Genomic DNA, 26,789 nt, shown 5'->3' with positions numbered 1-26,789 from the left:
ATACATTCCCAATTTCACTGTAAAATGAATTTAAAGCTTTAGTTAATAAATTGATCAAATGAATTCAGTGGGTCTCATCTGTCTTTTTTGCACAGAAAAATATGTGGCTGGTGGAAATTCTGATTTGCTGGTAACTTCAGAAACTTACGAGCCACATTGGCTGGTGATCAAAAAAGTTAATTTAGAGCCCTGATCACGATATTTCGTCTTGCGGGACGTTATCGATAAACTGGCACCAAATATCGATATTCAAACAATAAACATACAGCCGCTCTAAATGGATTGTCTCACAAAACCCTGCCACAATTTTGATTTACAGCATCACTACTCATGAATGAGAAGTTGACTGCGGTAGAAAAGAAGAAGGAGAAAATGGAAAAAGAAAAGAAGGGAAAAGCGCAAGGAGGGTTACCGGGGGGAAAAACACGTGAAAGATGCAAATTTTAAATCTAAAGTCTGGGCCCACTTCGGCTTTTACAATACTGAGAATGGAACAGCACTTGATAAAGACTTTGCAATCTGCAAGAACTGTCTCGCGAAGGTCAAGTACACGGGCAACACAACGAGCATGCATGGCCACCTGGTCTGTGGACGGCTAACGACGCTAATGCTAACGCTTCCGTAAGCCAGCCTACAATCGAAACCGTATTGAAAGCAAAGCTTCATTCTGCAGCCCCCAGGGTCCATTGCTTGCATATGCGACCTAATTGGTCACACTCTAGAGCCCTGTTTAATATTATCTCATTATTTTTTTTTAAAGTTCTATGCTGCTCTATTCTTGCATTAAGGCATAGGCAACTTCAATTTCGATAGGTTGCAAAATATAAATTGGATATAGTGTGTAATCAAAATGTAAGTTAAATTCATGTTTTTAATAGGGCTCGTTATTATCGCGTTAACTCGTTAATTATTAATTGTTAATTATCGCCTATAAATATTTTATCGTGTATTAACGCAGCTTTTTTTTAAATTTATTTTATTTTGTGAAAGTCTGTTGCTCACAGGCTTTTATTCTGTAAAAGTCTGTTGCTCACAGGCTTTTATTCTGTAAAAGTCTGCTGCTCACAGGCTTTTATTTTGTAAAAGTCTGTTGCTGTCTGCTGTGGAACAGGAAAAGAAAGTAATCGGCGGATCCACCAAACATGGAGAAGGGTACGGAACTTTTACTCGGCCATTTTCATTTTAAAGTTCTTCCAGACGGCGGAGTCGACAGAACCAAAGTCATCTGTAAACACTGCCAAGTTGAATTGTCTTCTCAGCGTAGTAGTTCCAGTCTAAAATATCACTTAAAGGCAAAACACACAACTGATAGCAGCAAGTCATTCAAGGAAACAGACAGTGGAGCGAGGCTTCTACATAAAAACTACAGAAAGATGCTGATGTTAAAAGTGTGTTTGCACAACAAATGTTATGGCACTTTCATTCATATGGCAGCACATTTAAAATAAAGCTAAATGCTAAAAGCTATACACTACTTTTGGATTCATTTTTGGATTCTGCGTACAAATGCGATTAATCGTGATTAATCAGGGAAATCATGTGATTAATTAGATTAAACATTTTAATCGTTGCCCAGCCTTAGTTAATATCAAAGTTGGTCATTAAAGGAAACAAAAAGGCACCAAAGGTAAAATAAAGATGATTATTTCCATTTTTTTTCCATTTCCCAGCCTTGGCCCCCCCAATCAAAACTTTGTAGACACGCCCCTGGTTCTGCTGCAAAAGAACTCCGTCCAAAATGATTTAAAGAGCGTTTACGTTGATCTTGAACACAAAAAAAAAGCTCCATGTGAGACCGAGGGCTCGACTGGAGAGGAAGGACAAGCTCGCTTTTTTTTGTGTGTTCGCAGTTTGGCCCAATGTGACACCTGTCCCGGATCAGACCGGATCAGACCCGTCCGTCAGCCTCAGATCCGGCCGCCGCCCGAGGCCGCTGCCAGCCGCAGTTTGCATCAAAATCACAGTCCTCTCCCCTCCATCCGAGAGGAAGCGCTTCTCCGTCGTCAAGTTTTTACACCAGGAGCTGCAAACGTTTACCCCGCTGAGAATAACCCCAAATAAATCATTTAGATATTCAAATAATACGAGCAGAAAACCACAAAGCAGATTACTGGAAACAACCCTTCAGTGGAGACGCACGGTCCAAACACATGGCAGGATATTTGGGTCACCATCAGTGATCTGCAGCAGCTCACTGGACAGATGTTTGTCACTGGAGCCTCCCAAACCTTCTGAGAGCAGACGGCCTGCGTGGTGGGAAGTCAATACGACTAAATTAAGACTGCCGCTGGGAACTGGCAGTCTGCTGGTGGGACATGAGGAGGCAACAGCTCATGTGACTAATCACTGAATCACTTCCTGTAAGATTCCCTGAAACTTCAGTCCAGACATTAAGATGGAAGATTTATTTCAGTCTTTCAAACTGAGACTCATTCATTCATTAAGTTCATTAAGTTTTGTAACCATGAGCTTCATCACTGCTTCTTACTTCTTATTAGAAGAAGCAATAGCAGCTGGAGGCCAGCAGGGGGGGCACTTTGGGTAAACAGACTCATGGGAGAAGCAAAGAAGAAATCCAGGCTGTATTAAGGTGGAGGGTGTGGCCCATTAGCCTGACTACGTCATACTCACGATTCTAGTCAGAATGTGAGTCTGATACCGCTGGATAGAGATTTGGGTATGGGGCGTGTTTCAACCGAACCAGGAGAAAAAATGCCTCTTCGCTCAATTGGACAGACCTACAACCAATCAGAGCAACGTAGTATGTGACGTAGATTAAGTGAGACACACTGGTTGTAGGAAGGACGGCAAAAACATGTTTTCTATCGATAAAAGCCTTTATCGTGTTCCTCTGTTCGTCTTTCAAAACGAATGCAATGTGGAGATCCTGTAGAACAGACTCGATGGCAGAATCTACACACCCTAGCTCTCCAGCGGCAGCCATGTTTGTTTCAAACGAAGTCAAACCAAGCGCTCTTTAGTGACGTAGTCGATAATGTCCCTGTTGATCATCTGACCATCATCGTATAAACCCCGCCCTGGCAATCTGATTGGGTCGACCCATTCTTGGTCGGGCATAATGATTTCCCAACTGAGCAGAGCCAGACCCAACTTCCCCACCAAAACTTTTAGGGGCGGGGCTAAGTTCGGCTGGCACCCAGGCTAGTGGCCCATGGCTGTGTTCGTGTGTGAGCGTACGCACATTAATCTTGCATAAAAAGCTAATTTTGCATTGAAACGTTAAATTTCAACTCCTAGGGGGTCTAAAAATTAAACCAAAATTATCCGGTACTAGTGGCGGAAATTTTCCGTTTCGCCACTAATTCGACTGCGACTGAAATCGAGACTCATCAGACCAGGCAACGTTTTTTCAATCTTCTATTCTCCAGTTCTGGTGATCCTGCGTGAATTGTACTCTAGTACTAGCCAGAGGTGGGTAGAGCAGCCAAAAATTGTACTCAAGTAAAAGTACTGTTACTTCAGAATAATATGACTCAAGTAAAAGTAAAAAGTAGTCATCCAAATAATTACTTGAGTAAGAGTAAGAAAGTGCTCGGTGAAAACTGTTGAGTAACGTCTGATTTATTTGTTAACACAAGCATTCAATCAGACAGACAAAAATACTAAATAATCATCTTTAGGCAAATTAGAGTTCATCCAATTGATAAAATAAATTAAAATGAATTAATTAATTACAAAATAGCTTAAATTAAAATAATCCAGGTAAATTCAAGAACTTCAATAAAAAATAAAAGAGACTTAGGAAATGTTTAAAACATATGTAACCCATATGTAACCTAAAAAACAAACATTCACCTATCCATGGGGGAAAAAACGAGTTTAGGAAACTTAGCGCTACATGTTTCCTCAAGTTAGATGTTGAGTTTCTGCTGAAATGTGCGTTTGTTTTGGTTGACACAGAAGACACATAATGTAGCTGCTGTTTCTCACTCTTTGTAAGGTAAACATGCTTTCAGTATGAGGCCTCGTCTGCGTCTTCATTTCCCACCGTTGGTTCTGACATTTTTCATCTGTTTCTTTGTTTGTTTGCTACGACTGCTAATGCTAAAGCTAACCCGTCCCGCCGCTGAGATTGAGTACGGTCACGTGACCAGACTGCACGGCTGCGTCTGATTGGTGGAACACAGTCAGGTGGTAGAGCCTTTGGCGGAAGTCTCTCTCTCTGTCAGAATAAAACATTAAAATGAGGCGTACGCGGGGGGATAAAAATAATGAGGCGTAGAATACCAAAGAGGTAAGAAGAAAAGTAACCAGCTCATTGTAGCCTAATGTAGCGGAGTAAGAGGACAGTTTCTGCTGCACACATCTACTCAAGTAAAAGTAAAAAGTATAGAGATTTAAAACTACTCCTAGAAGTATAATGTTTTCAAAAACATACTAAACTAAATGTGACTCATTACTACCCACCTCTGGGACTAGAATACTTTGTACTTTTACTTTTACTCTTTCCACCTCTGGTTTTAAGGCTTTGCTTTAAGTTTCTGTTGCATTTCAGAAAACTTCCCGGCATTTGTATTCGACACAAAGAAAAAATAAGAAGCGTCTTCATCTCGCTGAGCTCACATGCACTCGACTCTCCCCGTTCACGTCATTATAAATATTGATGCGCACATCGGAGAACTCGGGATACTCCGCCGCTGATGAGGGAAAAAAAAAAAGTTCTTTCATCTCCTCTGATCAGAAAAACAAGAAATCTTCTGTTGAACCCTCAGAAGCTGAATGTTTTTTTTATCTTTGCAGTGGGTGGGTGGGTAAGTCTCACGGGACCGCGCCCGCACGCCGTACCTCCACCCAACACACACTGGAAAAAATCTAAATCTTACCAAGTATATTTGTCTCATTGAGTATCTCATTACACTTAATATGAGACACAACTGCCTAACAAGTTCTATTTCAGCCAGATATAGGGACTTGTTTTAATACAATACATCTTACATTTTAAGTAAATGTTATATATCTGTAGTATTTGCTGTTATGAAGTAACTTAGTAGATTTTAACGATACACTTTCAGAGTAAAGTTTATGTAGTATTTCTAGGTTTATGTACATACAACTATCAAACATTTAAATTATATGAGGAAACCGAAGTAAATTACGTTAATAAAATGTTTAATTTTACTTAAGAAGCTCGAGTTCTTACTGAATCTTTAAAATACAAGGTAGAGATTATGACAGTTACTCTACACTGGAAAAAATGCCAAAAATATGCCAAAAATAAGTAAAAAAAACAACAAATAAAAGACATTTTTGCTTTAAATAAGCAAAAAAATCTGCCAATGGAACTAGTGAAAATCGGCTTGTCAACATTTCTTGAAATAAAATGTGATATTTAGGACTTTTGAGATAAAAGTGAACGTGAAATTAGCTTAAAAACCTCTTCAAATGTAAAAAAAAAAGCTTGTTTCATATGATATGTGACTCAAAACAATTTGTTTTCAAGACTTTTTCATTTAACAAGATATTCCAGATGTATTGTCTTCAAACAAGTCCCTATATCTGGCTGAAATGGTACTTAGGCACGGGCAGTTGTGTCTTATATTAAGTGTAATGAGATAGTCAATGAGACAAATATACTTGGTAAGATTTAGATTTTTTTTCCAGATATAGGGACTTGTTTGAAGACAATACATCTGGAATATCTTGTTAAATGAAAAATTCTTGAAAACAAATTGTTTTGAGTCACATATCATATGAAACAAGCTTTTTTTTTACATTTGAAGAGGTTTTTAAGCTAATTTCAAGATCACTTTTATCTCAAAAGTCCCAAATATCACATCTTATTTCAAGAAATCTCGACCTGCCGATTTTCACTAGTTCCATTGGCAGATTTATTTTGCTTATTTCAAGTAAAAACGTCTTTTATTTGTTGTTTTTCTTACTTATTTTTGGACGGGCATTTTTTCCAGTGCACCCACCCAGGATCCCCTGCCCGCAAAATGTGAAAAGCTATATAACAGAGTGGCGTGCAGAATATCAAAGAGGAGAGGCTTTATGGTGGAAGCATTGGTATTATTACCCGTCTTTCTGGCGGCGGCGTTAACACAAACGGAGGAAACGTTCCCCTCAATGCACAGATTTCCTCGGTGTTCACGGATCAGCTTCTCTGAAGTGTCTCTCCGTGCTTCTGCTTTCACAGAATTTGCATGAGCACAAACAATCGAGCGCAGGGAAACATCCACAAACAGCCAGGCAGAGCGAGCGGCATCCAATCTATCGGGAGAAGGTTTGTGTGTGTTGGCGTGCACGCGCTCAAGGAATGTGTTTCAGAGGCAGAGAAAGAATAGACACGGCGCTGGAGTGCAATTATCTGCTGCAATTTTGATGGAGACATGGCATGTATTAAATATGAGACCATCTCTTCTTCCTTCCTTTTCAGGGGCTCACAACCACTTCCATCTTTGTGGCGCTTCAATATTTGAGGAGAGCCAGGTGGGGTTGGAGAATGGCTTTTAAGGCTGGAAGGAGCATGTGTTTCTGTGCGTGATGTCACAGAACTGGATGTTGATGTTTAACTGTGACCGTGTAACAGTCTGGGGGGAAAAAAGCAGTCGTGACTTTAACCGCAGCTGAAAGAAAGATTTTCAGGGAGAAATTACAGTTACACTGGAAAAAATCAAAGTCTTACCAAGTATATTTGTCTCATTTCTAGTCCAAATATCTCATTACACTTAATATGAGACACAACTGCCTAACAAGTACCATTTCAGCCAGATATAGGGACTTGTTTGAAGACAATACATCTGGAATATCTTGTGAAATGAAAAAGTAAAATGGCCCTGTTCTGCATTTTCACAAATCAGAAAAAGGTTTCACAAATCCCAAACAAGGTTTTAATGAATCTACAGCCTCTTTAGAATAATTCCATCCAGATTTGAGCAGTCTTACTATTGTGGTTTCCATACAGGACCCTGTTTAGGACGAAAAAAATGCAAAAAAATGCAGTGAAATGGCCCTTTATGCACATCCATTCCATTCCTCTGGGGAATTTGCTTTTATTGTTGTTAAGTTAGTTTCAATAATCTATCAGAAGGCTCTATCTAAAGAAAAAAAGGTACAATCCACCAGATATATAAATATTCTGAGCTGTCGGATCAGTTGATTGATCAGCTAAGAGAATCGCGGCAGAGCAACACAGCACACTGGAAAAAATCTAAATCTTACCAAGTATATTTGTCTCATTGAGTATCTCATTACACTTAATATAAGACACAACTGCCTAACAAGTTCTATTTCAGCCAGATATAGGGACTTGTTTGAAGACAATACATCTGGAATATCTTGTTAAATGAAAAAGTCTTGAAAACAAATTGTTTTGAGTCACATATCATATGAAACAAGCTTTTTTTTTTCATTTGAAGAAGTTTTTAAGCTAATTTCAAGACCACTTTTATCTCAAAAGTCCTAAATATCACATTTTATTTCAAGAAATCTGGACAAGCCAATTTTCACTAGTTCCATTGGCAGATTTTTTTTGCTTATTTCAAGCAAAAACGTCTTTTATTTGTTGTTTTTTTACTTATTTTTGGAGGGGCATTTTTTCCAGTGTATGAACACAAGATATTTCAGCTTTGTCTCATCATCAATTTCCTTCATTGATTTAAATCCATTTTTTACATTTCAGGTCTGTAACATGTTCCAAAAAAAGCTGGAACACTAAATCTAAAATAAAAACAATTAACAATTAAGAGTAACCTGGTCTGTTTGAAGCTGTTACCTTTAAATCTGTAGGAGGAGTTCGATCGAATGCGAGGTGTGGAAACAAAAAGACGTTTCCAACCACCAGCAGGTGGCGCTATAGGTGGATGTCACTATCTTATATGTGCGCGTTCAGGCTGGGTCCAGCATTCACCGTATGAGGTTTGGGACAGATTGGAAAATGTATGTGGGAGTTATAAGCAACTTCATTTTTTATGGCGAGTGATGGCGAGTCATCAAACTTTGAGGCGTTGCCACGGCCACGCCCTTTGAGGTTTGAAAATGTTTCTCCTTGATTTCCCCCCATGTCTTAAGAGTAACCTGGCCAAGTTTGAAGTCTGTAGCATTAAATCTGTAGGACGAGTTCGATCTTATGCAAGGCGTGGAATCAGGCAACAATGGCACCAAAACGCACCTTCCATCCAAAATGGCCGCCTTCCTGTGGACGTGGGACCATGGCGGCATGAGACTTTTTTGTGCGTCTGGGCATGATGAATGAGTGTACCGAATTTTGTCGTCCCACGTGAAACTAACCCCTATGCGGGGACCATTTTTAAGCATCGTAGGGGGCCCTACAGAGTCAATGAGCGACTCCCAAAAATATAAAGTTTAGATTCTTTCATGCCGTCGACTGGCAGGTGGCGCTCGCAAAATTTCATGAGTTTTCAAGCACCTTTTGCAAAGAATAATAAAGGAAACGTCACAGACCGGGAGAAGGTTCTCCGTCCTGGCTGTTATGATGTTTGTTAACAGATGAAAAGAGAAAAAAACATTAATTAATGAATGAATGAATCCAGCGGGTTTCATAGCTAATATATGATAATGATCATGCATATTTTAATATGTGATAGATCACCAGCTTCACAGCACAGCTGGATGGAGGCGGATGATCAGATATCATTTTTAATAACACTCTCTGACCCTTGCCATGTCATCGCTCTGCTGATTGGACTGGCTGGGTTTCCAATGGCAACAGGACAAGCCGTGCTGGCAGGTCCTTGTCTCTCCGGAAGATTTCATCAGCTGAACGTATGTAACCGCCTTCAAACTGGCCCGGGGAGGCGGGATCATCTGAGGCAGATTTATGGACAAAAATAAGATCAACAGTCCGTTTACACGGCGATCTGCTCGGACTAAACTCTGTTTTTTATAGCTCCGTGGCATGATGCTGTCACCAGAATCATCCCCGGCCATAAGACATGAGTTCAGTAATGGACCAGCTCGAGCAGCAGTGATGTTTTTAGATAAAAAACACACAAAGAGTGACTCGGCCATCGCTGTGAGGCTTTAAAGCTGCACTCAGCTCAGAGTTTCACTGTTTTTCCTCAGGTTCAGAACATTAAACTGCAGCTTATTGCAGACTCTCCCTCCATAAAAACATTTACATTTAGTTGAGTAAGTTTTTGAAAACATTATACTTCTAGGAGTAGTTTTAAATCTCTATACTTTTTACTTTTCCTTGAGTAGATGTGTGCAGCAGAAACTGTCCTCTTACTCCGCTACATTAGGCTACAATGAGCTGGTTACTTTTCTTCTTACCTCTTTGGTATTCTACGCCTCATTATTTTTATCCCCCCGCGTACGCCTCATTTTAATGTTTTATTCTGACAGAGAGAGAGACTTCCGCCAAAGGCTCTACCACCTGACTGTGTTCCACCAATCAGACGCAGCCGTGCAGTCTGGTCACGTGACCGTACTCGATCTCAGCGGCGGGACGAGTTAGCTTTAGCATTAGCAGTCGTAGCAAACAAACAAAGAAACAGATGAAAAATGTCAGAACCAACGGTGGGAAATGAAGACGCAGACGAGGCCTCATACTGAAAGCATGTTTACCTTACAAAGAGTGAGAAACAGCAGCTACATTATGTGTCTTCTGTGGCAACCAAAACAAACGCACATTTCAGCAGAAACTCAACATCTAACTTGAGGAAACATGTAGCGCTAAGTTTCCTAAACTCGTTTTTCCCCCATGGATAGGTGAATGTTTGTTTTTTAGGTTACATATGGGTTACATATGTTTTAAACATTTCCTAAGTCTCTTTTAGTTTTTATTAAAGTTCTTGAATTTACCTGGATTATTTTAATATAAGCTATTTTTTAATTAATTAATTCATTTTAATTTATTTTATCAATTGGATGAACTCTAATTGGCCTAAAGATGATTATTTAGTATTTTTGTCTGTCTGATTGAATGCTTGTGTTAACAAATAAATCAGACGTTACTCAACAGTTAGTCAGTACTTGAGGAGTTTTTTCAACAAGCACTTTTTTACTTTTACTTGAGTCATATTATTCTGAAGTAACAGTACTTTTACTTGGGTACAATTTTTGGCTACTCTACCCACCTCTGGGTAAAACAGCCAAAACAAAAAGACTTCAAATAAAAAAAAAACAGATAATTGATTTAGTACCAATCCCAAGTGTGGCAGGATGAAAAACACCAAACGGTATTTAAACTAATAATGTGGCATAATTTACTCTTCAGTTTGTAGGTCACACGTATACTTCAATACATTCAACTTTTATCTAATTCCTCCAGGTATTTCACCTTTTTTCTTGACATTTGACTTCATTATTATTTCACCTTTATTCTTTAAATGTGAAATGAAAGGTGAGCCTAACACAGAAGAAAACACCCCCTCATCCTCGCAGTGTTTCCCTGATAAACGGCTGGAATAATTCCAGCATTTGTAATCAATCAGCGGTTTAATGGGTCAAACAGCAGCTTTCTCTCCCAGAGGAAGACCCAGCAATCTGCCCGGAGTCTGACCAGAAAACCCATAAAAAGAGATGCCTGCCTGAACTCTGGAGCTGAACATCTGGAACTGTGTTTTCATGTGTTTTTATGTGTTTTTATGTGTTTTTACGTATTTTTATTTTTCATGTTTTTGCGTGTTTTCATGTGTTTTTACGTGTTTTTACGTTTTTACGTGTTTTTATGTTTTAACATGTTTTCATGTATTTTAATTTTTCATGTGTTTTTCCGTTTTCGTGTGTTTGTATGTGTTTTTACGTGTTTTAATTTTTCGTGTGTTTTTACGTGTTTTTATGTGTTTTCATGTGTTTTTATGTGTTTTTACGTATTTTTATTTTTCATGTTTTTGCGTGTTTTAACGTGTTTTCATGTATTTTAATTTTTCATGTGTTTTTCCGTTTTCATGTGTTTGTATGTGTTTTTACGTGTTTTAATTTTTCGTGTGTTTTTACGTGTTTTTATGTGTTTTCATGTGTTTTTATGGGTTTTTATGTTTTTATGTGTTTTTATGTTTTTATGTGTTTTTACGTATTTTTATTTTTCATGTTTTTGCGTGTTTTCATGTGTTTTTACGTGTTTTTACGTTTTTACGTGTTTTTATGTTTTAACATGTTTTCATGTATTTTAATTTTTCATGTGTTTTTCCGTTTTCGTGTGTTTGTATGTGTTTTTACGTGTTTTAATTTTTCGTGTGTTTTTACGTGTTTTTATGTGTTTTCATGTGTTTTTATGTGTTTTTACGTATTTTTATTTTTCATGTTTTTGCGTGTTTTAACGTGTTTTCATGTATTTTAATTTTTCATGTGTTTTTCCGTTTTCATGTGTTTGTATGTGTTTTTACGTGTTTTAATTTTTCGTGTGTTTTTACGTGTTTTTATGTGTTTTCATGTGTTTTTATGTGTTTTTACGTATTTTTATTTTTCATGTTTTTGCGTGTTTTAACGTGTTTTCATGTATTTTAATTTTTCATGTGTTTTTCCGTTTTCATGTGTTTGTATGTGTTTTTACGTGTTTTAATTTTTCGTGTGTTTTTACGTGTTTTTATGTGTTTTCATGTGTTTTTATGGGTTTTTATGTTTTTATGTGTTTTTATGTTTTTATGTGTTTTTACGTATTTTTATTTTTCATGTTTTTGCGTGTTTTAACGTGTTTTCATGTATTTTAATTTTTCATGTGTTTTTCCGTTTTCATGTGTTTGTACGTGTTTTTACGTGTTTTAATTTTTCGTGTGTTTTTACGTGTTTTTATGTGTTTTCATGTGTTTTTATGTTTTTATGTGTTTTTACGTATTTTTATTTTTCATGTTTTTGCGTGTTTTAACGTGTTTTCATGTATTTTAATTTTTCATGTGTTTTTCCGTTTTCATGTGTTTGTATGTGTTTGTACGTGTTTTTACGTGTTTTAATTTTTCGTGTGTTTTTTCGTGTTTTTATGTGTTTTTACATGAAAAGAGATGGACGTATCGCATTGAACTCTGGAGCTGAACATCTGGAACTGGGTCGCAGTTTCTAATCAGTCTGCAAAAACATCTGTTGACGGGTCACATCTGCAGAGCCTCTCTGGGGTTTCAGGTGCACATGAACAGGAGAATGAATGTGTGTGGAAGACTTGCCATATCTGTGTCCGACACCGGCCCGAAACTCGTCACGTAGATGTCCGTCTTCACTTCTGTGACTCGGTCTGTGAGGGAAAAACACGAGAACAAACAATCAGGGAGCCGCTTTTAGAGAAACATCTGGAGGTCGGACACTCCAGGGAGCCGTTAATCGATCCGGGTTGTATTTATCTTCTATCTGACGTATGATGTCACGTCTGTCTGCGCTCCTGTCTTCTCCACATGGAGTTTCTCTTATTAAATACGTCTTTACTCGTCACATAGGTGTGATTTAGTGCTCAGCTCTGAAAAAGCTTTATCAGTCAGACACATTAATGTGGTTTTATTTTCAACCCATTTGAGTTTCTCGTGGGTCCCGTTGAGCGTTGGTCGTGATGTTTCCCTCCGTCTGCAGCTCCCGTTTGGGACGCGATTCGTCCACTTCAACACGTCTCTGGCTTTAAAGCCGCTGAGGTGTGAATGAAGAGCCGCCGCGCTCCATCTTATGAGGAAACGGCGAACATAAATGAAGCTCTGAGCACTACCTCTGCATGGAGGCATCATGCCGCAGCGTGCAGGTCGCCACCTTTATCAAACAAAACCTTAAGATGGATGACATGAGACTCTTTATCCACCAACGTTTAGCTTAAATTAGACTTTACAGTCGCAAAGAGTCACTTCAAAGAGTAAAAAAAGGCACAAAAACGACTGAAAACTGGACCCGTGTGTCGTGGTTTATGGATTTTCTTTAGTTCTTTGGTTTTTCATTTGGCTGGGCGAGTTAACTCGTTATTATCACGTTAGCTCGTTAATTATTTAACGTCGATACATATTTTATCGCGCATTAACGCAGGTTTTATTATTGTAAAAGTCTGTTGAATGCATCACATTCACACAGTTACAGCAAACACCACGAAGCATGGAGGAATAAAATAAAGATAAACTAGCAGGTAACATCACCGCTACAGGTGTGACGCTCACCGAACTAACCGGCACTACTTCCTGCTTTACTTGTTTCAACATAAAAGCACGTATTTCAAAATAAAAAAATTTTAAAAACTCCTGCATTTACAGCCAAGTCGGAACTCTGCTCACAGGACGCAGCAGGGGGTAAGAAAATGTTCATAAATTATGTTGCTAATATGGGATGTCATACAGCTTCATGTCAAAAGAGGCGAACTGTCCCTTTAAGAACAGTGGCTCTCCATGTTTGCCCTATTTTGACGCCTCTCTGTTAACAGTCTGTTTGTGCAACAAAGTTATGTGGGAACAATAATGTTCATCTTATAACTCCTTAGAAGCTGGTGTACGTCACCTTCATTAGCTACGCTGTTAGCGTTAGCTGCTGCTAAAGGAGAAAATAACAGCAATAACTGCTTAGAAGCTGGTGTACATCATCTTCATTAGCTAAGCTGTTAGCGTTAGCTGCTGCTAAAGGAGAAAATAACAGCAATAACTCCTAAGAAGCTGGTGTACGTCATCTTCATTAGCTAAGCTGTTAGCGTTAGCTGCTGCTAAAGGAGAAAATAACAGCAATAACTCCTAAGAAGCTGGTGTACGTCATCTTCATTAGCTAAGCTGTTAGCGTTAGCTGCTGCTAAAGGAGAAAATAACAGCAGTAACTGCTTAGAAGCTGGTGTACGGGACCTTCATTAGCCAAGCTGTTAGCGTTAGCTGCTGCTAAAGGAGAAAATAACAGCAGTAACTGCTTAGAAGCTGGTGTACGGCACCTTCATTAGCTAAGCTGTTAGCGTTAGCTGCTGCTAAAGGAGAAAATAACAGCAATAACTCCTAAGAAGCTGGTGTACGTCATCTTCATTAGCTAAGCTGTTAGCGTTAGCTGCTGCTAAAGGAGAAAATAACAGCAGTAACTGCTTAGAAGCTGGTGTACGGCACCTTCATTAGCTAAGCTGTTAGCGTTAGCTGCTGCTAAAGGAGAAAATAACAGCAGTAACTCCTTAGAAGCTGGTGTACGTCACCTTCACTGAACTGAATAAATACCAGGGTTGTGTGTTTTTGGGGAGTTTTACATCCTGATATCTGTTCCCAGGAACAGGAAGAAGGGATAATTTGTCTCCTTTAACCTTGGGTCTCCTTTACAAAGTGACTTAAAGTCGAGACTAAAACCTGCTCTGTTTGTTCATATGTGTGTGTGTTGTCCTGCAGTTATACCAACAGGCTTCTGTCAGGGATCTGCAGTCATTCAGTGGCTAAAAACCAGCTCAGGAAATCAAAGAAAATCTCATATTTGAAGCAGAAAATGACAGCGCTGCCAGTGATGTGGCAAAGCAGCGCGTTTTGTTATGTTTGGAGGGAAATGAGGCCTTTATGTGACGGGTGAGGAGACTTTTGTTCCTGCTTTGCACTTCTGTGAGAGACTGTCAGAAGTCTTTATGCTCCTGTCAGCCTTTATGTGAACAAAGCTCTCTGGAAACTGCACGTTTGGGGAGAATTCAGCCTGCGGTTAAACATTTCGTGTCATTTTCAGCCGATGGAAGACGTGCGCCTTAAACCTGAAACTCTTTTATCGGGCTCTAAACTCAGGCGTGTGCATTAGGGCCGGGCGGATCGATTTAAAATATGGATAGTATCGACACTAACGTTGGTATTGGGTATAGATCGATACTTAAGTTTCAGTTTCTCTTCTGTACAACTCCAGGGGCCTCATGTACAAAGACTTGAGTGGATTTCCTACTGAAACATGACGAACGCTCAAACCCAAATGCCCTCCAACGCACAAAAATATCCGGATGTATGAATCCAAGCAAATTTCCTTTGTTCATCCCAATCAACGTGGAATTGAGCGCACATGTCGGAGCGCCCGACTCCTCCCCGTCCACGCCCCAACATAAAAACATGCACTTTATTTGCACAACTTACTCAGTACATTTCAAATTTTAAAAAAAATCTTGAGTTTGTTAATTGCAAATGCAGATTATCACCCCAAAAGGGAAATTTAAGTTTTAATTTTTCTATAAACATTTCTGAGTTCCTCAATAAAAGTATTTTTCTTTGCCTGAAAACTTTTTTCTGTTTAATTATCATCATAAACATGAATAATTAAAGGAAAACTTACATATTTAATTAACCCTTTGTGCGGTCTTAACATCGTGTTTACTCCCCTCAAAAATGACCCGCCCTACCAAAGCCCCAAAATAAAGCAACTTAATTGAATTTTAAATCCAAAATCTATTTTGCATGATGAAACCACCTGTTATTTATCTATTCAACTCAATTCAATACATTTTTTATCATGTTTTTTTTACCACAAACCAACTGTCAGTTGAACCAACAGTTTTCTTGTTTTCTCAGTTTTCTTTTACATAATAAAGGTTTATTATTGCTATAATATAAATGTGAAGTAATTACTTCTGAATTAATTATATTGAAAGGGAAAAAAACAGTGAACTCTTTTCTGGTGTTTAAATGTTTTTATAATTCACGGGTCAAAAATGACCCAAAAGACAATCTTTGTACCCTAGTGGTGTACAGCCCACATGGAAACATAAACAAAAATAAAGTGTGACTTTTTCTAATGATGGGGTCCCTTTAGGAAAAGTCATAACATTTCAAGTTGGAAAAAAGATAGTTTAAGGTATTTTTTCTACAGCTAAACATGGTGGTGGCTCACTTTAACAACAGGAGGGCTAATATAATCATGAAAATTCAAGTTTTCATTCAAATTTTCATATTGATGATGCATTCACTTAATAAATTATGATACATTCCTCTCCCCTACACAAAAGTAGATGGTAGTGGTAAAAAGTATCGGCAAAACTGGCCTTGAATTGGATCGATAACAAATTTTACAGTATCGCACAGCCCGAGGGTGCGTGGGAAAAACAGAAGACCATGAAGAGGTGGAATTCCATCAGTGAGATGGTTGGGCGGGTTCGGCCTGGATGGTTTCTCTTAGTTGGGCCCAACATCAAAGCAGCAGGAAGGCTGGATGAGGGTTTACTGTTGGCTGCACAATAGAGGTCACCAAGAAAATGAGATTTTACGCATGATGCACGGAGGCAGCCTTATTTTCCCTTTTCAGCACACTGGCAGATGATGCTGAAGTACCTCTCAGTAAAGGTTGATAATGATTTGAAGCATTTCGATGTTCTTGAAACATACGGAAGCCACTTTTTCATTAATAAATATAAAGCAGCCAGATCAGCGCGACCTCCATTTTGATTTCGTGCTCTTTCATGTAAAAAGATTCGTCTTTTCAGGGTCTCTGTGACTCATCTCAGGACTGAAAATGACAGAAATAAAACTGGAATCCATTTGCACTGCATTACAAGTGCACTCGTCTACAGAAATGAGGTTTTCCCCAGACGGCGAGGCTGAAGTCTGCGCATCACACGGGCCGATGCTCGGCTGGAGTTGCTGATGTTCCCCGCCAGCTGGTTTGGAAGGGAAGAAGCCTTCGGGATGAGAGGTGAAATGTGTCGTGGCCCTTATTCCAGCTCTCAGGATCAGTTCGAAGCATTTTCTCATTTTTGCCCAACTAACTAAATAGCAGAAAACAGCAGATTCATTTTGACTGGAATACATAAAAATGAGGGCTGGGCAATGATTAAAATCTTTAATTAATCACATGATTTCCCTGATTAATCGCATTTGTAAGCAGAATCCAAAAGGAAAGGAAACAAAAGGAAACAAAAGGAAAGGAAAGGAAAGACGCCTGCCGACAGCCGCGCCTGTTCCGGTGTTTGCTGCTCGGTCTGCACAGCAGGCAGTGATACGAAGGGAGAGAAAATAGGGCCAAGCGATTGTGAGGTCTGACTTTTTCCTGGAGAACCACTTTGTGATGCAAATGTGACACAAACAGCAGACGTCAACATAAAGATTCAGACTTCTTTTCACTCGGTTAGGTTTGGGCAACACAATAGTAGGCGGTTAAACCTCCTGATTATGTTCAACCGGCACAAAATATTTCTCAGATTTACGCAGTTAAACCTGTTGGTTACGTTAAGGCATTTAAGCCGTTATGTTGTGTTTAAATAACACAAAGCCCTGGTTAGGTTTATTCACTTACAATCCGTGGTCAGGCTCTGACAGTTAAACCTCTCAGTTATGTTTAGGCACTTAAATCCTTCTGTTAGGTTTAGGAGAGACAATGTCCTGGTTAGATTTAGTCACTTACAGTTCTGGGTTAGCTTTAGCCAATTAAACCTCTTGGTTATGTTGAGGCTCTTCAGCATTTTTGTTAGGTTTAGGAAAAGCCACGCCACGGTTAGGTTGAGGCTATACGACACAAGCTGGACTTCGGTTCGGACCTTCTACTTGGACAAAATTTAATAACTGGACCTCAGTAACTTTTAATTGAATACCCCTGCTGTAGAGGGTAATCCCTCGCTGAACAGCTGTTAATAAAATCCTATGTGAAGTATTTCTTCAGGTTTTCCCTTTGAATGACAGAAAATCCTGACATGCACCATCAGATTTTGGTTTAATTTCAGCCACTTCTTCTCACATTTCATCCTTTTTTTTTTTATGTAGTCGTTTCTTTTTATTTCCCCCGACGTTATTTCCCATCATGTGACTTTCAACCCAGTTATCTCGGGGTCTGAATCCGATCCGATCCAATTCTTAGTCAGATTAAAGGTAGGGTAGGAGATCCTGGATTTTGAGTCCAGCGAAGCTGCATTTTGAAAATACACAGGTCAAAAGTCCCAACCCTTTTCTTCACTTTCCCGCCGAAGGCACGCCTCTAGAGTACATGAACGTGCACGAGCACGAAGGTGCACGAGCGCTGTTCTGACAGCAAGCATCGATCGTTGCCGTATTTAGTATTTAGTATTTAGTATATGCTAACTATACGTTTAATAATGCTAGGTGGACGCGTAATTCGTTCACGGAGCAGGGTACGTGCACAGGGGGAAGGAGGGGGAGGGAGGAGCAGATTGCAGTTTGATAGACGGCATCAGTATCCAATCATTGTGAACGGTCCGTTCACAATGATTGGATACTGTTTTTCCTGGATTTTTCGTTCTAGAGGCCACTAAAACTTTTAATTTTTGTGTCAAAACTTTTAATTAATTGGTTGCAATGGGGGTGTGAAGAGTATTTCAAGCAATATGTAAAAAAATGCTCCAGAAAAAGATCCCCTACCCTACCTTTAACGCATATTGTTTTGAGAAGCAAAGCGCTTTATTTTTTAAACCCCAGCCAACTAGCCGGACTACCTTCATCAACACCAAAACGAGGCTGGAACTCTGCTCACAGGACGCAGCAGGGGGTAAGAAGATGTTCATAAATGATGTTGCTGATATGGGATGTCATACAGCTTCATGTCAAAAGAGGCGAACTATTCCTTTAAACCAACGGGTTTTTTGTCCAAAGTCAGAAAATTGAATCAAAAAGAGCTAAATGTGTCACCTATAAATATGCATCACGTGGGGGGGCCCTTTGGTGGCTGAAAGGCCCCCGAGCAGCTGTTTAAGTCACTGCTGCCCTGGGCGCGCTTTGAGCCATCCTTGTTAACCATAATTAATGTGACACCTCTTCTCATCCAGCATCTGCAGCAGGACAAATATAGTCACATAAATACTTATTTTTACCAAGAATTCAGTCAATATTTGAGATTTTTGGTTGATTTCCAAAGAAAATTGCATTTGTAACACATACTGGGCCGGTCCCCGTTGTTCTGCCAGAACTCCTCCACACCTCTGAGGTCCGCTGTGGGATCTGGGACCAGGTGGAAACTTCCTGCTTTTACTTTTTAACCTCACTTTTCTGCCTCTGCTGCTTAGATTTCCCCTTTTTGGTTCCCTCCCAGCTGAATGAAAGTGCACAGATCCTCGTCTTACCTCCCAGACCCGGCCTCAGCCTGTTGTCGTATCCATCCAGAAGACTGTCCAGGATCTTGGTGAACGTCGCGATGTCTTTGGAGTTCTGCGTTGAGTTTGAAACTGCCATTGAGCTAAATAAACCACAAACATGCGATTAGAAAGAGGACAGAGGCCTGGAAAACAGGCTTTAACTACCAATAAGAACACTTTCTACTAATCTCCACTTAAAAAGTAATTTCCCTTTTATCTAACAGCAGTTTTATGTTGTAAATCAAGCGATGGTCCACATTTAATACATATAAATATGAGGGCTGGGCGAGTTAACTCGTTATTACTGCGTTAACTCGCTAATTATTTAAATTTTTAAAAATGTATTAACGCCATTTATTTATTTATTTATTCTTAATTATTATTTATTTATTTTGTAAAAGTCTGTTGCTCACAGGCTTTTATTTTGTAAAAGTCTGTTGCTCACAGGCTTTTATTTTGTAAAAGTCTGCTGCTGTCTGCTGTGGAACAGGAAAAGAAAGTAATCGGCGGATCCACCAAACATGGTGAAGGGTACGGAACTTTTACTCGGCCATTTTCATGTTAAAGTTCTTCCAGACGGCGGAGTCGACAGAACCAAAGTCATCTGTAAACTCTGCCAAGTTGAATTGTCTTCTCAGCGTAGTAGTTCCAGTCTAAAATATCACTTAAAGGCAAAACACACAACTGATAGCAGCAAGTCATTCAAGGAAACAGACAGTGGAGCGAGGCTTCTACATAAAAACTACAGAAAGATGCTGATGTTAAAAGTGTGTCTGCACAACAAATGTTATGGCACTTTCATTCATATGGCAGCACATTTAAAATAAAGCTAAATGCTAAAAGCTATACGCTACTTTTGGATTCATTTTTGGATTCTGCGTACAAATGCGATTAATCGTGATTAATCAGGGAAATCATGTGATTAATTAGATTAAACATTTTAATCGTTGCGCAGCCATAATAAATATTTAAACTAAGACAACGGGACACATGACTGAGGTGTCAAACTGAAAACTAAACTAAATACACCCCTTTTTTTTTTTTAAACATTGAACATTTTTACTGAGAAAATGAAGGATTGGATGTATGAAGCGTGCACTTAAAGATATAATTTAATGACAAATCAAACACTGAAACATGTTCCAACATGAACATAAACCCAGAATCTGAGGCAGAACCAGAGTTAGTTCAGTTCTGAGCAGCTTTAAAGTGAATATCTGCAGATGTTTCCATGGTAACAGCTGCAGAGAGTCACTGAAACATGTTCCAACATGAACATAAACCCAGAATCTGAGGCAGAACCAGAGTTAGTTCAGTTCTGAGCAGCTTTAAAGTGAATATCTGCTCTGAGCTCCTTTCTCCTCCAGCACAGCCTGAACCCTCTGAGACGAGCTTTCTGTCCTTTCTTTAAGGAGTCTTCAGGAATAGTTCTGCAGGCTTCTTGAAGGACATCCCAAAGCTATTCTTTGGATGCGGGTATGGTTGGTTACGTTATGGCGCCGGCTAGCATTAGCAACGAGGCTGCTAGGCTTGCTAAATCGGTAAGCATTAGGCTACTGAAGAAAGCTAGTCTTTTTAGCTACGTTATATTATCATCTTTCTTCTCGGCTATAAGTTAACCTTTGTTTACGGCCACTGGCCCTAACCTGACGAGCTAGCTGTCAAATCACCGGAAGTTTTCACCGGAAGTACTGGCACACACACAAAAGCTCGAACGTCACAGAGCGATAGAAAATTGTCTCTCCAGACATATCTTTCTTTCATTCCGCCCAGATGAAATTTAATGCAACTCTTCGAAAATCGGCGAAATTTAAGACATTTTAAGACCTTAAAAAACATATTTTTTATTTAATACTTTTTAAAGACATGCTATGCAACTTTTTCATGGTCATAAAATTGCTTGGCAATCATCAGATTGCTTGGCTGACCCGTTCTGATGAAAACGGTGACATTTCCATCTCCATCTGGTGGCCCTAGCCCGAAACAGCGCTTGCAACTTTGCCTGTGGCGCCGCGTGCTTTGTTTAGCTCTGGAAGTCTCGCGACACACGAGAGCCGAGAACTACTGCTTCACGGCAGGTCGTAAAGGGCTCTGAGCCGAGCCAGGTAGCCTGAGAGACACACCCCCTCTCCATTAGCTGTCCACGGCTAAATTGAATGCGGTTACGGCTAAAATCGTTACATTTTCCAACTTGTGAAAACGATGTTTGGTTAGCAGCCATTGAGCTAACCACCGTTTTCATCAGTGGATGTAGCTGCTAGTATATAAACAAATGTTGAGCAGTTGCCGTGTGCAGGTTAGCAGTGATGTCGGTGTAGAACTTGTCGTTTTCATTACAATAATTTTGAATGCGGCTTGCTGGAGTTGAAGGTATTTGAGTTGTAACTGTAAAGGTGAACATACTGTTATGTATCGTTCCTGCCTCACGAACTATATCTAAAATCACAATTCTCTGTTCAACAAAAAGAGAGGAAAAAATCCTTGGTCCAGGCACTTCAGTTGATTTAAAAAGTCCAAAACAATCTTTATTCAGTGGGCTAGTACATTAAAAATCACCAACGCGTATCGGCTCTAAGGCCTTCATCAGGGTGTGTATTCTCTGTTTCTGAAGCGGCACTAGGACTAGACATGTCCGTTCGTGTTTCTTTCAGTGGATGTTGCTATAAGGACTTTTGTAGAACTACATTTGTACAAATACACAGTCTTCCTGCGCCAAGTAGTAGGTCTTGGTGTAATGAAATTAGGCTATGTTACGATCGCTTCCAGAATGATCTTTTTAGGACTGTTATTATTCCTATTTAGGTGTGTGTGTGACTGTGTTCACTTTCTCATGCGGACCCAGGACAAATAAACCGTAAATTGCCTCTGGTGGGTTTACGACAGTCTGGCTAGACTGTCGCCTATTTTCTACGGAGCTCCCCCTACAGCTTTGGGGGGTGTATTGCATGGTAAACAAACCCCGTATTACTGAGCCCTGCTTTAAGGATCCGTGGAGATCCTGTAATGGCGGTATGGACAGATCCACTTGAGGGATGGGGGCAGGGGGCGCAATCGTAACACGCACCTGCTTCTGAACTTGTCCTGAAGAGGCAAGGTCTGTGCGCACCCCCCCCCCAAAAAAATGTATACAATACATTACGAGCCACATGGCCATTAACGGGCTGCTAGCAAATGTAGACTAGATAAATACATTTAAAAATCGTATATTTAAAAAAAATAAAATAAAAAATCGGAGGCCACCGGCCCAGATGTGGACCGGCCCACCGGGCATTTTCCTCTTGCTCTCGTTTTAATTGTGTAATGATCTCCAGAGTTGAGACAACTTCATGGATAGCTTCTAGCGTTCTTCCGTCGCCATGTTTATTTCCGCTGCGGTTGAACTACAGTTATATGGACTACAATGGACTCCGCGCGTGAGTTCTGCGTCACCACTCGCAACTGTTTGCTGATTGGCAAAACACTGAGCGAACCGAGGTAGGGGGATTGGGCCAGACTATGTGCGGAGCCAAAATCTTTGGGCGGAAGTACGTAGGATGGCGTCGCCAGGCTAAAAGAAATGGGAACAAATCTTAATTCCAGTCTAAAACCCACAAAGAGCTTCTAGATTATTCATTTCTGGTGGCATAAAACAGTTTAATCATTTCATTTATATGAATTGTTCCATAATTAGTCATTAGATTATATCTTATATTCCTTTTTTAAGCTTTAAATTGAATCTTATTTACTTTTTCTTGATGTTGAATAACATATAATTCGTATTATTGTCTGTTTTTTTCCTACTTTTCTACTTTTAGACGTGATAACATTCATTATTTTGGGATTAGGATTTTTTTTAAACTGAATTTCTTATATTAATTTGAATCTTTTGGTAACTGAAAGCAGTTTTAACGTAAATGTACAAAAAAGCTGAAACTATGAAGCTGTTTTTCACAGATGCAGCTAAAGAAATGAGAACAGATTCTTCGGAAAGCCTGGAGAACTATTGATCAGGACCACTTTAAAGAAACGAGGGCTGGATCGAGACGTTCTTGTAATGATTTCCACTTTATGTTGGCAAAATAAATTCAGCTGAAAGATAATACAATGGATAAACAAACTGCTTTGGAAACCGGAGAAGCCGCCATGAGCCAAATGTCAGAGGTCTAATGAAGAGTTTGCACAGTTAAACTGATGCGGACTGTCTGTTTGCTCTGACTGAAAATGTAATGTGACACGTCCTGCACCCACTGACATTTCACCTGCTGAAAGGGCAACTATTTACAGCCCGTTTTACCCGCTGATCATCTGAATGGTAATGTACAGCGCTCCTCTGAACACTTTCAAACAGCATCTTCTGTCAGACAAACAGGTTTTTTACCCAGATACGAGCGCTTTTTTTTTTTTTTTTTTTTTTTTTTGTGGCGTTAAAACTCAAATTGTCAGGATTCCAGTTCAGTATTCACTTTTAGACACATTATCTTTTTATGTTTTATGAATTCTGGTCGAAACAGATTGTGAAAGTTGAGGTTTATCAGGATGCTTTGGCTCTAAGGAGATGAATGGTGTGAAAGGTGCGTGTTTCTCCGGGAAACACTCGCTCTGAGCGCACAGATGCGCCGTCAGGAAATCATCTGGAACACATCACAACGCTGGAAGAACACGAGCAGGAACCTGGAGGGATATATTAAAGGATCTTTCTTTCTTTTTTTTAAACAGAAACACTGATGGAGAAACAAACTCACCGCGTGTGCCACAGCGCGATGAAGCAGACCAGCACGGGCAGGGCAGCACGCGAGCTCCGGCGTCCTTCCATGGTCTGAAGCCTGAAAATAAAGACGGTAAAGCACGGAAACGCGCATCTTTACATCCACCCGACACCCCGCTTTGTGTTCCGCGTGTGCGGGGCTCCAAACGGACTCTGCCTACCTGGAACCCGACAGGTGATTCCGCTGTTGCCAAGAGAGACGGAGCGCTGCCTGGCCGCCGCGGAGGAGAGAGTCTGCGGCCGGAATCAGAGCGATGGAGGCGGTCACTGCGGCGGGCACTGTCCGTCCATGCTGGCACACTCTTCCCCCAGCGAGACGAAGCTGAAGCTGAGAGCGGCACCCCGCTGAGGAGGCGGAGGGCTCCGCGTGCGGCTCCTGCTCACAAGCTGCGCTGCTCATCCGCGCGCACGACTGCGCGCGATCAATGTCAGCCGCTGGAGTTGAATAATTCAGCCTGTGGAATGTGGAACCAGCGGCGCTCAGTTTTATTTGGAGTGATGATGATGAGGAGGAGAGAAGATGATATATAAAAAACAAGCGCGCGTCAGCTGACTCCGACCACAGGTGTGCACGCGCCGCCGCGTCCTCTCCAAGTGTGGGAGCGCAACACGCACACGGTTGTAAAAGCAGAAAAAGCCTCGGCACAACCAAACTGAAGGGGCAAAGTGGGCATTTTTATATTTAAGGTGTTTGACTGTTTCAGAACTTTAAATCGTAACATGCAAAAACACATTCCACCTTAAAAAAAACACGGCTGGCTCCCTTTGTTGCTCAGTGGATTTGAGGCTCCTGCTTCGGTCATATTTTATTTACAAAACATACTTTCCCACCAGAAACTGAACAATGACACAAAGAGTTGAACTTAACCCACGAACTGTGCAGCTTTCTGACTAAACAGTTTCAGTTAAAGGTTCAGTCTGTGACTAGTGGCGACATCTAGCGGTGCAAACTGCGAACTGCAACCAACTGAACAGCCCCAGCTCCACCCAGAATGATCAGAATAAAACAGGGTGGCTCAGTCTCACCACAATGAAAACTGGTGAAACAAAATGACTTGCCAAGTAACGTTTCCCAGGGCTATCAACTCTACTTTATTTATAAATAAAGTGCTGTACATGAATAACAACACGAAGTATAAGGCATAAAACACAACAACAATGTAAAAACAATAATAAACAATAACAGAAACAGAGTGCCAGGGAATAAAAATGGGTTTTAAGACGAGTTTTAAAAATGGACAGTGAAGGGGCTTGTCTGATGTATCCAGGAAATGGATGATGCAATGCTTTATTAGTTTTAATACAAACCATAATGTTTTCCCCACCTTAACCATACACTGTAACTAATTGCTGCATATTTACGGTGGATTTACAACAGTGTCCGACTGTATTTGACAATGATTGTAAAATACTGTTGAATATTCATCCCTCACATGTAAATTAACAGTTAAATCAGTCATTTAACAATACCAGTAGATAACTGTAATTTAACAGCATAAAACAGTAATTGTAATGAATTGATGTCCAAATCCAAAATACGTTATTATACTGTTAAATAAATTACGGTAGATGTGCTGTAAAATAACTAAAACACAGTTATCCTTCCGTCATGTACTGTAATCCAAAAAAATGGTAATATACTGTTAAAATAAATAACAGTAGTTGCACTGTAAAATAACAGTAAAATACCCTGCTGCCACTATTTTACTGTTATTTTATAGAGAAATTCTTTACAGTGTATGTCTGTGTGGCCCGTCAAAACTAAAGAGGGTACAATTATTGTTGATGTTACAAAATGCACCGGAGCTGTAGTGCAGCTGGAGGTGATGGCATGAAGAAGCCAACAGAACCACATCATCTGCAAACAGGCGGAGATGTGACCAAACCAGACGCCCTCCTCTCCCCGACTGCACCTCCAGATCCTGTTGGAACAAAGATGGAGCAGTAATCTGAAAGCTTCTCCAACAGAACCACATCATCTGCAAAAAGGCAGAACTATAACCCTGAGGTTCCCAAACCAGACTGCAGCTCCAGATCTTGTCTGTCACGGGGGTGTGGGGAAGCTAGGACACGGACTTATGAAAGGAAGACTGGATTTATTATACAAAAAAAAAAAAAAAAACAACGTTCAAACGAAAGGCGCGGCTGAGCCGGATTCAAAAACCAAACTGTGACAAAATAAACAAGGAACTTGGCATGGCGTAGATAAATAAATACTTAGCTTAGTGGTGACGAGTAACATGGGAAACAGCGGTAGCATGGGAAAGTAGGCAAGCAAAGATCCGACCAAGTGACATGGGAGACTGGAAACTAAGGCCACATGTACACATGGCCGGGTATTTAGAGAAATGAATATTTCCCCCCCTCCGTTTTCAATAATAACATCGTGCACACAACATCGTTTTCAAAAAACTTGTCATTTACGTCAACCCACATAAATACGCCATAATAACTATGCCAAACCTTTCTGCTCCTCCATGTAGAGCAGTTGTTGCAAATGCAATAAGGCCAGAATCGTTTGCACAAACGTAAAAATTAGTAGAACTTTAACATCATCCATGATAATCCTGATCAGCAGCCAAACAAACTGTAAACATAAGGCGCTCGCATGACGTTAGGCATTTTCTGGCGCATAATGTGACGTTTAAGAACCTAAAACGCCGTTTCTCCCAGTTGACACGGCAACACATAACCGGCGTTATCAGAAATCTCCACTTTGGCCGGAGGTTTTAGAAATAATCGTTTTCTGTGATAAAAAAAACGGGGTTTTGGTGTAAATGAGAGGCCAAACCGCAGGAAAATATCTGCGTCTTCCTATCGTGTAAACGGGGCCTAAATAGAGGGCTGGGAGTGATTGGAGAGTGAGTGCAGCAGAGGGGAAAAACACAGGTGGAGTGAGTGAAACTAATGAACTGAATGAAGGGAAACTAAAACATGGCAAAACTAGAAACTAAACATGGACTACAAAACCAAGACATGACCAACACCAAAACCAAAAACATGGGGAGAAACCCCATGGGCATGACATTGTCCATGAAAACCACAAACAGGATCGGAGACCAGGATCAGAACTGGTGGAGTAAACCAGCTCCACTTTGGACCAAGAACGAGGACACAGCTCTTACTTTGTTATTCAGGGACCGGATATCCTGCAAAAGGAACTCG

General features: G+C 40.1%; 1 protein-coding gene across 1 annotated transcript in view; it reads right to left on the bottom strand.

The window, feature by feature from the left end:
- gabra2a (gamma-aminobutyric acid type A receptor subunit alpha2a) overlaps positions 1 to 24,205 on the bottom strand; it is a 49,019-nt gene extending 24,814 nt beyond the window's left edge. The window contains exons 1-4 of the mRNA XM_075448559.1: positions 23,786 to 24,205; positions 23,602 to 23,682; positions 18,869 to 18,981; positions 12,084 to 12,151 (exon numbers count right to left, since the gene is read on the bottom strand). Of these exons, the coding sequence (XP_075304674.1) occupies positions 12,084 to 12,151; positions 18,869 to 18,981; positions 23,602 to 23,682; positions 23,786 to 24,024 (501 nt within the window). The 5' untranslated portion in view covers positions 24,025 to 24,205. The remainder of the gene's footprint in view (positions 1 to 12,083; positions 12,152 to 18,868; positions 18,982 to 23,601; positions 23,683 to 23,785) is intronic.
- Positions 24,206 to 26,789: the final 2,584 nt, after the last annotated feature.

The sequence above is a fragment of the Odontesthes bonariensis genome, chromosome 17 (genome assembly GCF_027942865.1).
Source record: "Odontesthes bonariensis isolate fOdoBon6 chromosome 17, fOdoBon6.hap1, whole genome shotgun sequence".
Classification (NCBI taxonomy): domain Eukaryota; kingdom Metazoa; phylum Chordata; class Actinopteri; order Atheriniformes; family Atherinopsidae; genus Odontesthes; species Odontesthes bonariensis.
The sequence above is the reverse complement of the archived record's forward strand: the minus strand, read 5'-3'. Positions and strand labels throughout refer to the sequence as shown.